The 16,900-nt window shown below is 41.0% G+C and overlaps 1 protein-coding gene across 1 annotated transcript in view; it reads left to right on the top strand.

Moving 5' to 3' along the window:
- The window catches only part of NYAP2 (neuronal tyrosine-phosphorylated phosphoinositide-3-kinase adaptor 2), a 294,403-nt gene that overhangs the window by 166,075 nt on the left and 111,428 nt on the right, over positions 1-16,900 (top strand). The window contains exon 5 of the mRNA XM_033230039.1: positions 12,347-13,441. Within this exon, the coding sequence (XP_033085930.1) occupies positions 12,347-13,441 (1,095 nt within the window). The remainder of the gene's footprint in view (positions 1-12,346; positions 13,442-16,900) is intronic.

The following is a 16,900-nucleotide window of genomic DNA, read 5'->3' as shown; positions in this document are numbered from 1 at the left end:
CACCACCGCTGTTTCTGTTCTCTACAAGCAGGCTATGTCTAATGGGCATCCCATGTCTAGAACAGGAGAGTGATTTGGAAACAAGATACTGCCCTGGAATGCAAATATCAAACTAGAACTTGTGATATACACTGTGAACAGAGGGCTGTGTCTTCTTGGGAATGCTGGCTGCCTGCCTGGATAGATTTTCACAAAAGGGGTGTTACTGTGCTGAATTTGTCTTGGTATAGGTTTGGCCACAATCTACAAGCTCAGAAACTCCCTCTCATCAGATGTCTAGAGTACCCAAACTCAAAGAGATGGGTACATAGAACTAGAATCCCACTTTGCTCGTTTTCTGGTAAGAAAGTGTACTAGTCCATTCTCACACCACTATAAAGAAATACCTGAGACTGGGTAATTTATAAAGTAAAGAGGTTTAATTGGCTCACAGTTCTGCATGGCTGGGGAGGCCTCAGGAAACTTACAATCATGGTGGAAGGCACCTCTTCACAGGGCAGCAGGAGAGAGAATGAGTGCCAACAGGGGAAATGGCAGATGCCTATGAAACCATCAGATCTCATGAGAACTCACTCACTATCATGAGAACAGCATGGGGAAAACTGCCCCCCAATATTCAATTACTTCTCACTGGGTCCATCCCATAACATGTGGGGATTATGGGAATTATAAGATGAGATTTGGGTGGGGACATAGCCAAACCGTATCATTCTGCCCCTTGCCCCACCCAAATTTCATGTCCTCAAATTTCAAAACATAATCATGCCTTCCCAATAGTCCCCCAAAGTCTTAACTCATTTCAGCATTAACCCAAAAGGCCAAGTTCAAAGTCTCATTTGAGACAAGGCAAGTCCCTTCCACCTATGAGCCTGTAAAATCAAAAGCAAATTAGTTACTTCCAAGATACAATGGGGTTACAGGCATTGGGTAAATACACCTGTTCCAAACAAGATGAATTAGCCAAAACAAAGGTGCTACAGACCCCATGCAAGTCCAAAATCCAATAGGGTAGTCATTAAATCTTACAGTTCCAAAATGATCTCCTTTGACCCCTTGTCTCACATCCAGGCCACGCTGATGCAAGAAGTGCGCTCCCATGGCCTTGGACAGTTCAGTCCCTATGGCTGTAGATGGTACAGCCCCACTCTGTGCTGCTTTCATGGCTGGTGTTGAATGTCTGTGGGTTTTCCAGGCTCTTCCAGGCACACGGTGCAAGCTGTTGGTGAATCTACCATTCTGGGGTCTGGAGGATGGTGGCCCTCTTCTCACAGCTCCATTAGGAAATGCCATGGTGGGGACTCTGTGTGGGGGCTCCCACCCCACATTTCCCTTCCACACTGCCATAGCAGAGGTTCTCCATGAGGGCTCTGCTTCTTCAGTAAACTTCTGCCTAGACCTACAAGCATTTCCATACATCCTTGGAAATCTAGGTGAAGATTCCCAAACTTCAAGTCTTGACTTCTGTGCCCTCACAGGCCCACCACCACACGGAAGCTGCCTGAGTTTAGGACTTGCATCCTTTGAAGCAATGGCCGAGTTGTGCCTTGGCCTCTTTTAGCCATGGCTGGAGCCAAAGCAGCTGGGATGCAGGGCACTATGTCCTGAGGCTTCACAGAGAAGGGGGCCCCTGGCTTCAGCCCACAAAACCCTTTTTTCCTCCTCAGCCTCTGGGCCTGTGATGGGAAGGGATGCTGTGAAGGTCTCTGACATGTCCTGGAGACATTTTCCCCATTATCTTGGTGATTAACATTTAGCTCCTTATCACTTATGAAAATTTCTGCAGCTGCAGGAGACTTGAATTTCTCCATAGAAAATTGATTTTTCTTTTCTATTGCATTGTAAGGCTGCAGATTTTCCAAACTTTTATGCTCTGCTTCCTCTTGAATGCTTTGCTGCTTAGAACTTGCTTCCACCACATACACTAAATCAGCTCTCTCAAGTTCAAAGTTCCACAGATCTCCAGGGCAGGGGCTAAAATGCCATCAGTCTTTTTGCTGAAGCATAGCAAGAATCACCTTTACTCCATTTCCCAAGAAGTTCCTCATCTCCAGCTGAGACCACTTCAGCCTGGACTTCATTGTTCACATCACTATCAGCATTTGGGTCAAAACCATTCAACAAGTCTCTAGGAGGTTCCAAACTTTCCCACATTTTCCTTTCTTCTTCAAAGCCCTCCAAACTATTCCAACCTCTGCCTGTTACCCAGTTCCAAAGTCACTTCCACATTTTCAGCTGTCTTTACAGAAGTGCCCTGCTATCCATTAACAATTTACTGTGTTAATCTGTTCTCACATCACTATAAAGAACTGCCCAAGACTGGGTAATTTATAAAGAAAAGAGGTTTAATTGACTCACAGTTCTGCATGGCTGGGAGGCCTCAGGAAACGTACAATCATGCCAGAAGGCACCTCTTCACAGGGGTGCGGGAGAGAGAATGAGTGCCAGCAGGGGAAATGCCAGATGATTATAAAACCATCAGATGTTGTGAGAACTCATTATCATGAGAACTGCATGAAGGAAACCACCCCCATGATTCAGTTACTTCTCACCAGTTCCCTTGCATGACATGTGGGGATTATGGGAATTACAATTTAAGATGAGATTTGGGTGGGGACACAGTCAAATCATATTAGAAACATAGGCATAAAACTTTGGAAATCTAAATTATTAAAAGCTTTCTCATCGAATCTGAACTTAGAAAATGAATGACTCATAAGAATTATGTATATAGTGGCTTCAGGCTCTACTAGCATACTGGGTCCATGTCCACAACAGAGATCTGACAGAGGACTGGATACCCTAGGTACTGCTGTGAGGGGCCACCAGGCTTTGCTCCATGGTCTTAAGGTTTTCCATCCCTGTGGTTGGCGACCTCTACTCTGGTTGTTCTTCCTTTATATATGTTAATACCTTCTCTTCTGATTTCAATCCAGATTTTTGACAAGAAAATACGTAATCTTTTTATATCTCTTCTCTGAATCATCCTGTGGTGATTTTATAATACTCAAAGGAAAGCTTACTTTCTTAATTTCTGTATTCTAAAAGGATGCTTTCTGTATCCTCAGGGTATAGTCTATACCCTAGTTCTATGAAAATGACAATATTTTTTCAACAAGATATCCACATGCACAGGAAATTAATTTTGGATTTCTTTTCAGTTATCTATTTCTATATACTAAACCAAACCAAAATACCACAGCTTAGAACAACAACAATTTTATTATTATTATTCTCTTTTTTTTTTTTTTTTGAGACAAAATTCTGTTCTTGTCACCCAGGCTGGAGTGCAATGGCGTGATCTCGGCTCACTGTAACCTCTGCCTCCGTGGTTCAAACAATTCTCCTGCCTCAGCCTCCTGAGTAGCTGGGATTACAGGTGCCTGCCACCACACCAGGCTAATTTTTGTATTTTTAGTAGAGACGGGGTTTCATCATGTTGGTCAGGCTGGTCTCAAACTCCTGACCTCGTGATCCACCTGCCTCAGCCTCCCAAAGTGCTGCGATTACAGGTGTGAGCCACCATGCCTGGCCCCTAGATTTTATTATTTCTTATTGTTCTGTGAGTTGTTGGTTCATATGGGTGGTTTCTCTGCTCTATGTGACAAAGGCTAGGGCCTCTTATTTTTCTGTACTCAGCTGGCAGTTGGGATGGTTGGAACATTGAATAATGCTTCACTTATATGTCTGAGCCATCTTTCTCCTCTCTGTGGCCTCTTCTATGACTAGGTTGAACTTCTTCATAACATGTTGGTCTCAGAGGTCTTTCACAGCAATTGGCTCTCAAGATAGAGGAAGTGAATCCCACCAGTCCTCTTACATCTAAGACATAGAAAATCACTTCTGACACACTCTGTAGGTCAAGGCAAGAAACAAGGCCAGCTCTTATTTCAGGAGAGGGAGATAGATCCTATCTGTTGATAGACAGAATGTGTAAAAGAAGGGAAGGTATTGAGGGTGGCTCTCTTGAAAGACTGTCAAATGAAATTTGCCTTCCAGCCACAGTATTTCCAATAGGCAAAATATTCTCACCCTCTTCCCCAAAAGTTTCATGATATGGCAACATCAGATTGAAATGAAGGTTTCATCATCTAAATCATGCCCATGTGCAATGAAGCACCTTGGTGCAGTTTCTCAGGACAGCTCCTAGGTTGCAATTCCTCATATGCAAAGGCTTTCAATTAAAAGTATAATTTATCTGCAACCACACAAACCTAACATACACTGGGAGGTCAGGGGCAGGTAAAGTGTGATGTACAGTCTCATTCAAAAAGTGGGGGCTACAGGGAGGGGGGAGGGACATAGGAGTCACTGGTTCGCAGCAATTCAGAAGTTGAATTAGACTCATGTGTCCAGTTCTCCCTACTCTGAGGGAAAAAAAAAAAAAAAAGACAAAAAAAATTGTTGATAAGGGCCCAGTTTTGCTCCCTGGTTTTGATTATCTGTAGTTCTTGATTTTGCTCTCTGAGCTCTTGAATCTACTCTCCAAATCATCTTTTCTTTTCTATAACAAATGACCTGTACCTGAAAGTGAGTAGTTTTCCTAGCTACTTCCAGCCTTTAAAAGATTTGGAGCCCAAAATCTTTTTTAATTTAAATTTTGAACTATCTCTGTCCTGTCTAACAGTGTTGCACAATATCCCGATAATGTTTGTGGGCTTTCTATGACTGAGATCTTTTTTAATTTAAATTTTGAACTATCTCTGTCCTGTCTAACAGTGTTGCACAATATCCCGATAATGTTTGTGGGCTTTCTATGACTGAGATCTTACTGCATTTCTTTAGATGAAAGACAGAACCACAGATTGCCTTGAGACAGGCTCCTCTCTACTTAAGGCTATGGTCAGGGCATTGGGGCACAGTGCTTGTGACATTCTTAAGAGCCCCAGGTTCAGTACCTTAAACCTTTCAGAGATGTCAACAGGGGCTCTTATATTCAAGCCCTTAATTTGATTTTTACACCAAGTCCACATTTTACTGGCAGAGCTCTGAATTTGACCTTTGCTCTGAGGCTTGTTTTTATTTTGAAACCCTCTGTTGCTCAGAAAAGTCTTCATGGCAAACACTGCGCTGGAACTATTTCCTTTCATTTCTGCTTGAGAACGAAACAGCTCTTTCCTGAGTGCTCTGTCTCCTGCAATCCTCTATTGTACATGGCTAAAACAGACCAACTCACAGTTTCATCTTCTTCCAGAACTCACCTTCGTTAGGTCCACAATTTCATTAGGTACATTTTGTATTTTCTGCATTACGACGGGCAACATCTTGCCAATTTTTCCCCAATATATAACACGACGCTCCCTTTTTCCAGCCTCAAATATCAATTTCCTTAACAGCTTTAGAGCTTCCAGCTGGTCTCCTCATTATCCTTCAGGCCTCTGCTGTCACTGAGTACCAAAACCGGTGTACAGGTTTTAGATTTTTATTATAGTAGCACTGTACTTCTGATACCAGTTTTAGGTATGTATAACTGCATAATTTAGAGATATAAAAAGCACTGATTATATTTGCTCAAAATTTTGTGGGTTAAAAATTCAACAGGACTCAGTGGACATGGCTTACCACTGAGCCAAAATGTCTGCTATCTCATCTAGGGTAGCTCAGACAGATGTGGGCGCCACTGGGACAGCTTTACTGAAGTTGTATGGCTAGGGTTTCATTTTCATTATTGATTCCATTTCTTGGTTCTTTTCCCCATGGATAGCTTGAGCTTCCTTACAGCATGGTGATCTTTTGAGTGGTCAGATTTATGACTTAGTGGCTTGCTTTCCTTGGGAGAAAGTGGAAGCTGCCAGAATCAAGGGGAGAAGAAATAGATTCCACCTCTTACTGAATGAGAACATATATAGGTATAGGGAGAAAAAGAATTTATAGATCAGTTACTGGAGACTTTCAGCCACAGGTGTTCTGGTTTAGGGTTTTTCAAACATTCTTGATCATGACCTATAAGAAATATGTGTGGCTTAGGGAATTTCTATATACTTACATATTGTTTCAAGAAGCAACCTTTAGCTCCTTTCCATGAAAGGGAATCATATTTTCTAATCTATTCTAATTTATTGGTTTAAAATGCTGGTCACAAACTCTAATTTTATTTTACAACTGGTGAGTTGAAATGAATACTTTAAAGAACAGTAGTTCTGATTAAAGTCCCTTGTTGTATATATAGCAAAAGTGAGTGTAAATAAAAATGCACTTCAAAGTAATTTGCCAATATTCTGCATCCTGACTGAGGCGGAGAAGGGATTAGAATCATGTCTTCTAGTTTAAGGCAAGACCCTTTCAGTCCCACTTGACTTTCTGACCATACTGTTGAGCCAGTTCCATGCCTTACTTCATTTGGTCCCACCAAAATGTTCATCTGAGTTCTCTGTTTTCACTGTCGCCAGATCCAGTACTGTAACACAGGTCCTACAACTTTAAACCTAATCCTTTTTGTGCATGATTACACTTTCTTGTTCCTACTGTAAACAGACTAAGGTCGTTTGCAACTTCCATTCCTTACCATCTTAATTAAAAAAAAAAAAAAACAATAGTGGATAGTATTGTGGGGCTTGTGACTGTGAAAATAAAAATATCCTTCAAAGTCATGGAGTTGTGAGCTGTGAAAAGAGTTATTGTGAGCACAGTTCTGCTGAAAGTGGGAAATGTGTCTCTCACCTTCCAGAATCAGCCAGTTCCAGTATCACACAGTGTAGACGTTATTTTCCTTCAATGGATTCACATTTTCTTGTTTGAATTACTTATTTAAATATAACTCTAAAACACGACATGCAAAGTTATAGTGCTGCTATGTAAAGGACTGTTTAAAAGGATACTTTATGCCATAAACAAAATAATGAATTGCATAGCTTTTTCCTTTACGAGTTTCTTTGTTTCAAAGGGTGTGGAATTAAATTTAAGTTATGAGATTCTCTTAGATACTGTGGTTAATAAGGAATTCATATTTGTTCATCAGTAATATGTGGAATTTGGGCTGGATATCTCGAAGAGCCCTTTGTATTCTGGGATTCTGTGGCCACAGTCTTTCTAGGAAGGGACGAGGCTAACCTCTGTTGTATCTCTTTTTTTTCACCTCTTGGGTCAAGAACACCTACAGATACTAAAGCATGGTTTTACATTACACTTTCTTTTTAATAAGGAAAAAAGTATTTCCTAAAGATAGGTTGACAAGGCACGTGGTGAATTTCCAAAATTAACTGTGAAAGGAAGATCATCTGGGCATGACTGAAAGCCATGTATAACCTTTGTGCTCACATAACTCATTTCAAAAATGTCACTTTCTGCTTATTAAATGCTACTGTCATTATACTATTTTAAGCATTAAAACTTGTGTTCTGGAGCTTCACAGGAATTATTGCTTCTATCTTTGGGCTTATTAGAAATAATTTAAAATGTATTCAAGAGTGATGAAAATCACCTTTTTATTATGGTTGAATTTGGTTAAATGTTGAAATTTGCAGTGCCATTTTATTGTCTTTTATTAGCAATATTTTAGCATCTATGTATGTAGCATAAGACTATTTCTAAGTACCTTATAAAGAAGTGGCATTTTAAATAAAATGGTTTTTAAAAAACATTTTTAAGTTCCTAGAATGAGGTTAAGTTGGAATAAATTATGGGACAATGTTGTCTGAAAGTTCATACTTTCCTTATGGAGATACACTTTTAAAACAGCACCCATGATAGTGACAGTTGAAACACATTTTCATTGTTATATACATTATTTACTCAATACTTGTACTAAGGTAGAACCAGATGATTCATGGAAAATGAAAAGAAAAATTAGTTTATTGGAAACAAATTTGTTTCCTCCTCTGATTTACCACAAAGAACCATGAGATTACAAGGATGGATGTCAGGGAATGAAAAGCAGATTTTTTTTTTTTAAAGAAGCCCCTGCCCCCATATTGAAAGAATGAATCTGTTCATTCATCCTGATCATCTATAATTTACTGAAGAGTCTGTTCTCGAAACATCTTCACACCCTCATTTAATTTAATTTTTTTTTTTTTTTTTTTTTGAGACAGAGTCTCGCTCTGTCACCCAGGCTGGAGGACAGTGGTGCCATCTTGGGTCACTGCAACCTCTGCCTCCTGGGTTCAAGCGATTCTCCTGCTTCAGCCTCCTGAGGTAGCTGGGATTATAGGTATGCACCACCACACCTGGCTAATTTTTATACTTTTGGTAGAGATGGGGTTTTTCCATGTTGGCCAGGCTGGTCTCGAACTCCTGACCTCAAGTAATCCACCTGCCTCCACCTCCCAAGGTACTGGGATTACAGGCGTGAGCCATTTTGCCCCACACTCACACCTTCGTTTTAAAGTTGGATCAATAATAAGAGAAAGGACCAGAGGGGAAATTGATTGAACTTTATGAATCTGCTTGCATTAGGATCTCTTCACCAGCAGGGAAGGGAAGAGGGAAGAAGCTTGCCTAGATAAAGAGGGATTCCCTTGGTAAGGCAGGCTAGAGACTAACTTCAGCTTGTGGGCTGAACAAGCAGAGCAGCATGAAACAGGAGTAAGTGTATCAAAACAAACAACAAACAGCAAACATCCAGAGAATGGGTCAGATTTAAGTAGTAAGTGCCTTCCACAAATTAGAAACCAGAGTCAGAGAGTCAGATCAAAGGAGTGAGCATGACAAGCCATGTGGTGGAAGGGTGCTCTTGGCCCATGTATGGGATGAGCATCTCTAGATGTAGCCAGAATGTGCTCTCTGTGACATAGTTGTAAAAGTTAAGGGAGGTAGGGGACAGGGAGCAGGAGAAACTTAAGGGGCTTGGAAAGAGTTGTTTAATCCTAAAATAACACAGTTAGTTAAAGTTTTCCAATGCCAGAGGATGAAATTAAAATGTTCATTGTTCATCTGTAAAGGTCTTTTACATTAGGACTTAATAAATATAATGTTGTATTAGGTAACTAAACTTGTTTTACTGTAACAAAATTAGAGAGTGGCTTAAATTCGAGAAATTTTCTCACAATTCTTGGGGCTAAAAGTTCAAAATCAAGATAGTAGCATGGTCAGTTTCTGGTGAGGGCTCTCTACTTGACTTGTAGACTGATCAGACTGATGCTTTCTCTCTGTTCTCATATGGCATACGCGCACACGCATGCACACACACACACAGAAAGAGAGAGAGAAGAGAGAGAGAGTTCTGCTGTCTCTTCTTATAATCAATCACATCATGAGGGTCCTACCCTCATGACCTCATCCAAGCCTAATTATCTCCCAAAGGATCTATCTCCAAATACCATCACTTTGGAAGTCAGGGCTTCAACAGATGACTTTTTTTGTGGAAGAATGGGGACCCAATTCAGTCAATAGCAACTGTCAACTCTGATAATCTCACAGGCACCATAAGATGTTATATTTTGTTTCCCTTGTCATACAACATCTATACTTGGTTTGTCATTGAAATTGTTCGTAAATGGATTGTCTAGATTCCCTCTCAATTAGTAGTTGTTCTACTTAATTCTAAGTATGCTGCATTCTGCAATAGAAACGTCTCTTTCTTAAATCATTTCATAAATATAGAGGGGTTTTATTTAATTTTTTTCTGTTTCTTTTGGCAAACAAAATGAAATGGCATTTGCTCACAATTGGAGTAAATCCAAACATAGCTCTCTTCCATTCCAAAGGCCACCTTCTCATCTGTGTGGGAAAGAGAGAAGTTGTCGCCAATGTTGTTAATCAACTGTTGCTTCTCTGAATACCGTACCATGCCCAAATCTGCCACTGACAGCCTTACTACCTGGGAATCCCACACTGCAGTCTCCCATAAATCCAGTGCTGCTATCTAGGCATAGGCTTAGCAAATGCTTAAGTTCTTACCCTGTTATTTCTCTCCACAGTCTATGTTGGAGTATCAGACTTTAGTGAAGGGTCAAAGATAATGAAAGTAAATTATAATTTAAGAGGGTGAAGAATGAAAACATAATTCTAAATGTGATTATTTCCATATGATGAAATTACCCATCTCGGGGACACACACTAAATTCTAGCCTTAGGTTAGCCCTCCCTTCATAGAGCACCTCACTCTTCAGTCCTCTGCCCTCAAAGAATTCCCTCAGCCCCACTCCATTCAATCCCTAGAACTCAGTATTTGTAGAAAATAATTTCCCAGAACCTGTACTTGGTCTACAGTCATTTCTTGCTGTTGAAAATGGCAGGAAACAAGTTTCAGAAAAATAGTCTGGATGAGCTTTGGTTCTTCCAAGTCCTGACCAAAACTATGTCAACCTTGTTCGCTGATTTATAGTTTTACTTTATTGGGGCTCAGACTTTTGTATATAATCTGATGACTTATTAAAATCGTATGAAAATTAATGTACTGAGATTTCAAAACCAGTAAAATATATGCCAAGTTAGGTGGTACAATTATTGATTGCTTTGGGTCCCTCCTAAAAAGATTGACTGTGTAACTTTCACCCCATTTTGTCTCTAGGCTTTTCACTTTGGGCATTAAAAGACTTTACTGCTACAGTCCCCCTGGAACATAACATCTAGTTCTACCCAGTATGGGTTAATGGAAATTCTAGACAGATTACGAACCTTCCCCTCAAAAAGCTGTTTGGTTGTAGTGAGTAAAACCATCATCATAGGCACATTGGAACAAAACAGTTGAAACAGGAGTGATCTAGAAAGGTGAAATACATAGTCGCTGCTAGAATATTTGATTGGTTCCCTGTTGCTGAAGGCTCAGTTGATGGGTGGAGCAGCCATCTAGCTTATCCTTAATCATTTTCAGCTCCTTTACCACGTTTTAGTAAAACTCTTGTATATAAATTAGGCCAGTTAAAGTTAAAAAAAAAAAAAAAAAAGGCAAATTCAAGTGTTTCCCCATTTGTGCCTTGAGACCCTTCTCTTTAGCCTGTTAGCTCCTCACAGTCTTACAACTCTAAGCTGTACTGTCAACTCACACTATATGCTATCATCTTCTGTAAGCAACCACATTCTGCTACATTGCATAATAAAGATGATCTCTGTAATCATATATCAACACAATGAGATAATGAGATAATAACAAGATTCAACTACCTTCCTTGCATGCTAAACAATTGATTTTAGTCACAGGCATTTGCCAGCCTCTTCCATGCTATTGTATGGTGTCAGAAGTTTATGTTTTGTCAATAAAGGGTCTTCCAGCAGGCTGTGCAATGCTTTGGTACACATATCTGTTATGAGTTTCCAGAAGTTATTCTTGAAACTTACACATGGTTCCCTGAGTTATTCTCTTTTAAAACTCTCGAGGGCATTCTGATGTGTCAGTGGAACATACCTAATAAATTCATTCCAAGACAGCACTTGGAATATCATAAGAGATCTTAAGAACAAAAACAGGCAAATACACCATAATCAACAATACCTGGAGATTTAAAGATTAACTTGTCTAGCCTCATAAGATTTTCACATCAATTTCCCCTGAAATATCAGACCCATCTGTATGGAAGCTATTTATTTGAACCAAGACAGATTTTCAGTCTAGCAGGCTGGGAAATTTTTTTTTTTTTTTTTTTTTTTTTTTTTTTTTTTTTTTTTTTTTTGAGACGGAGTCTTGCTCTGCCACCCAGGCTGGAGTGCAGTGGCCGGCTCTCAGCTCACTGCAAGCTCCGCCTCCCGGGTTCACGCCATTCTCCTGTCTCAGCCTCCCGAGTAGCTGGGACTACAGGCGCCCGCCTCGTCGCCCGGCTAGTTTTTTTTGTATTTTTTAGTAGAGACGGGGTTTCACCGTATAGCCAGATGGTCTCGATCTCCTGACCTCGTGATCCGCCCGTCTCGGCCTCCCAAAGTGCTGGATTACAGGCTGAGCCACCGCGCCCGGCCAGGCTGGGAAATTTTTATCCTAAATGCAAGCAAGATGTGTTCACCTGCAAAAACCACATCAGTAAAAGGGTGCAATCTGTATGGTATTTTTGACCAATAGTGCCAACAGAGACTCTAGTTTGTTTTTTTTTTTTTTTTTTTTTTTTCCTCCTGCATTTCTTTCTCAATTCATGCAGGTTAGTTTTCACAAAATTTATAATTGCTTTTATCCAATATGTTTCATCTGAAAGCTTCTATTTAGGCATTCTAAGGGAAAGGAGTGAACAGTCCTGGTTTTAATGCATTTTTCAGTGTTAGATTATGAATATCAGTTTAAAGATGACTATTATTCCACCATCAAGTTTTCTAAATATGGAAAATACTTGACTCTTTGGTTGATTTTTACTCTGAACCTCAAACTAAGAATGAAGCTGTCTACCCCTCTGGTCTAAAGTTTATTGTAGTAAACCCACATGCAAATCATTTCTGAAAACTCTCCTATTATACTCATCTATTCCACTACGCTTTTTTCTTCTTTTAGTGTCAGCTAAACCAAGACCCCACAGTGATGAATATTCCAAGAAGATTCCTCCTCCCAAACCGAAGCGGAATCCGAACACTCAGCTGAGCACATCTTTCGATGAAACGTACATCAAAAAGCACGGGCCCCGGAGGACGTCGCTGCCGCGGGACTCCTCCCTGTCCCATATGGGCAGCCCCGCGGGAGACCCCGAGGAAGAGGAGCCCGTGTACATCGAGATGGTAGGGAACATTCTCAGAGACTTCAGGAAGGAGGACGACGACCAGAGCGAGGCTGTCTACGAGGAAATGAAGTACCCCATCTTTGACGACTTGGGCCAAGACACCAAATGTGACTTTGACCATCACAGCTGTTCTTCGCAGTGTGCTACTCCCACGGTGCCTGACTTGGACTTTGCCAAGGCCTCAGTGCCATGCCCCCCCAAGGGGCTGCTTTGTGACATCCCCCCGCCCTTTCCCAACCTGCTTTCTCACAGACCCCCGCTGCTGGTATTCCCCCCCGCCCCCGTACATTGCTCCCCCAACTCCGATGAGTCCCCGCTCACCCCTCTGGAGGTCACGAAGCTTCCCGTGCTGGAAAACGTGTCTTACATGAAACAGCCGGCGGGGGCGTCACCCTCCGCGCTGCCGTCCCACGTCCCCAGCCATGCGAAACTGGAGAAAGAGCAGGCCGCGGCCCTGGGACCTGCCTCTGCCACCCCTGCGCTCTCCTCGTCGCCCCCGCCCCCGTCCACGCTGTACCGAACCCAGTCTCCCCACGGCTACCCTAAAAGCCACTCCACCTCTCCCTCCCCCGTCAGCATGGGGAGGTCCCTGACTCCCCTGAGCCTCAAAAGGCCTCCCCCTTATGACGCTGTGCATTCGGGCAGCCTCTCAAGGAGCTCTCCTTCAGTGCCTCACTCGACCCCCAGACCCGTGTCGCAAGATGGGGCCAAGATGGTCAACGCTGCGGTGAACACCTACGGGGCTGCCCCGGGCGGCTCCCGGTCCCGGACACCCACGAGTCCGCTGGAGGAACTGACCAGCCTGTTCTCCTCCGGCCGCAGCCTGCTGCGCAAGTCGTCCAGTGGCCGGCGCTCCAAAGAGTCTGCAGAGAGTAAGTGTGCAGGGCCTGCCTGAGCCCCAGAGCCCAGTGCCAGGCTTACAACCAGGGTGAAGTCCATTGTGTGCGGGTAACGCACAGACAACAGGGTCTTGAGGCCTTGGAGTTGAAATCTTAGCATGCAAAATGTGTTAGTTCACTTTTGCCGCGCTAAGTCAAATAGCGTATCCTGAAGGTATTAAAAATGGCAATCTGCAAAATATACCATTTCCTATTTAAAAGAAGAGTGGCTTTGAAAAATAAGGTATAAAATCTAAATTCTTGCAGTGGTCCTGGAAAGTTGAACAGTGAAAATAGGGACCACTATGGAATTTTAGGTATGTGCACACAACACACCGAGTACGTGGTCTTGAGGCCTTTGAGTTGCAATCTTAACATGCAAACTGTGTTAATTCACTTTTGCCACACTAAGCCAGATAATGTATCTTGAATGTAAGCTGAAAGAATTAAAAATGACAATCTGCACAATATAACATTTTTAAATAGGAAATGTTATATTCCTATTTAAAAGAAGAGTGTTTAAAAAAAAGAAAAGTAAAAAATCTAAATTTTTACAATGGCCCTGGAAAGTCAAACAGTGAAAACAGAGACCATAATGGAATTTTTAGGTAAATACCTTGATTTGGGGGCAAGGGTTTGGGGGGCGGAATTAAACATTCAAACATGCAATTGATAAATGTTAAAACTTAAAAACACTTCTTAAGACAGGCGTGGTGGCTCACGCCTATAATCCCAGCACTTTGGGAGGCCGAGGTGGGCGGATCACGAGGTCAGGAGACCCAGACGATCCTGGCTAACACTGTGAAACCTCATCTCTACTAAAAATACAAAATATATATATATATATATATATATATAGCCGGGCATGGTAGCGGGCACCTTTAGTCCCAGCTACTCGGGAAGCTGAGGCAGGAGAATGGTGTGAACCCGGGAGGCGAGCTTGCAGTGAGCCCAGATCATGCCAGTGCCTTCTAGCTTGGGTGACAGAGCAGGACTCCGTCTCAAAACAAACAAACAAAGAAACAAACAAACAAAAAAACCTTCTTGAGCAAATTCCCATTAGAAAACCTCTGTTGGGAAGAAAGCAGTTTGATTAGAATTTAGGATATTCTTTGACATAAAAAATGATTCTCTTTGTATACTTCATGTTCTTATATTTTTACCATTACTATAAATGAGAATAGGCCCATTGTTTTCCTTTTAAAAGTCATGGCGATTTACACCTTATTTCTGTGGTACTCTTCCTAGATCCATCAATATATAACTTACAGAAAAGTCGCTAAGGTGGTGAATATTATTTTTACTACTGAATTTCAAAGACCAGGAGATTTATCTATCTGAATAACCCTTTTATGAGTCCCAAATCAATTCACAAGTGTATAGTAAAGTCAAAACAGACCCAGATTAGTTTTTTTCTAAGTCCATTTCATTAAATTACATTTCTTTCTCTTATTTAAAAATTCCTTAGGCACCTAAGCTGATAATTAATCAGTTACATCTCAAATTATGCCTCTACATGATTTTTTTTAAATTTATCTATTCATACAGTCATACTGAGAACTTTCCTTAAAGGAAAAGAAACTCTCAATACTTTTGATAATGAAAATGACAATGGCATTTTTTAGATAATTAATATCTATTGGTAGTTATAAGTAACGAATTCTCTTTTTTGCCTTTACCTAGAGACTTATGAAAATACTGGCTACTTCAATAATTGCCCCCAAAACATTTTAATTGCCTAAGTGAAAGGCAGTCATTTCTAATATATTAGGCATGTCTGGAGTTACATGCATGCGTGTGTACATACATACATAGAATTATTTTAACAGTTGAATTTAAAACTAGAAATAATCTATTTCTAGAGCAGTTGTCAACTAGGGCAATTTTGTACCCCAGGATATTTGGCAATGTCTAGAGATGTTATTGGTTGTTACAACTGGGGGCGTTACTGACATCTCTTGGGTAAAAGCCAGAGATGCTTCTTAACGGCATATAAAGAACAAGACTGCCACCCGACCCCACACAGACACAAAGAATGATCTGGTCTACAATGTCAATACTGCCAAAGTTGTAAAACCCTAGTCTAGATAATTTACTAAAGTTTAAAGTTTCTTCTAGATAATTCATTGATTGATTTGGTTTTCACACAGATCAAATAAGGTGTTTAGAATAAGAGAAAATATTATTTTAAACATTTTACTTTAAAAACACATAATGGGTATTGTGAAATTAATAGAGATTTCATCTTAGAATTGGTGAGACAATTGGGTTTTCTCCCTACCTATCAGCTTCTTTGGAGGATCCTTAACAGCTCCAGCTGGCAGCTATGCCAATTAACTAGGAAAAAAGTATATGCAAAAGAAATGATTAACTAATGAAGCTATTTCAAGAAAAATCCATCTGTTAGAATCAGTCTGTGTACTATATGTCACAGACTTCCCCATCCAACTCCAAAAACAAGATTTGTGTACTTCTAAAACAAAGCTTGTACATGGAAGAGTGGTCAGGGCTCTTCTTAGCTTTTAGGGAGCCAATGATTGAATCATTTCACATGTGCTATTAACCATGCATCAACTCTGCAGAGAAAGGGATGCCCCTGAGTTACATTAACCTCAATATTTTACTTTACATAAATGGAAAGGAGGAAAAATGCAGGTAATACAAATGAATAATCAAAAAATCAGACGGACAAATCAAATTGCTATTTATTTTTGACTCTCAAGGAAAATAGAAAGACACCATTAGATGCTGTCAAAGGGGCTCTCAGAATGTTTCCATAATGCCTTCACTTAAACAATAACCTGGGGACATATGGTTAAATGTTAGCATCACCATTTACTTGTATTCAAGAAACTATTGCTTTCATCTAACAAGGTTAAAAGATAATTTATGTAAGCAAAAGAATAGAGACAGGAGAAAGTAAAACAGGCAACTCAAAATGACTGACTGTTGTTTTCCTTACCTTGATTAAGTTACTGATTAGTTGGCAGCTTGCAAGGAGGACAGACCAGAGTAATGCAGATTCAAAATAGATAACAATTACACTACCTGTGGATTCTCCCAGAGACCTTGAGAGTTTAAGAATGGAATACATGGTGGGCAATCTGTGAATCTGTCTTAGCATCTCGGTCTTAGTCGTGCTGAGTGTGTGCCACTTCCTTCATCAGAATTCCTCAATACTTGAGTTTGAGAACCACTGATAAAAGCTGCTTCAGACAGGAGCTGGTGCTGCTGGTCCAGAAGGCGAGGAAGAAACCTAAGACTGGCTGGCAGCAGTCCTCATCTCAGAAGTCCATCCAGATGAGTCCAGGGTTTTGTAGGGGGAGGACTAGCCAGAGCGTGGCGGGCCCTCCAGATGGGGCTGTGACTCAGAACAAAGGTGTGCTATCTCAGAGGACACTCTCTAGTCAGTGTGGGAGAGCAGAGAGAACAGTGTAACTCACAGGCAAAAGG

This window comes from Trachypithecus francoisi, unplaced genomic scaffold (assembly GCF_009764315.1).
Source record: "Trachypithecus francoisi isolate TF-2019V2 unplaced genomic scaffold, Tfra_2.0 Lachesis_group13, whole genome shotgun sequence".
Taxonomy (NCBI): Eukaryota; Metazoa; Chordata; class Mammalia; order Primates; family Cercopithecidae; genus Trachypithecus; species Trachypithecus francoisi.
This window is presented reverse-complemented; position numbering and strand designations above follow the sequence as displayed.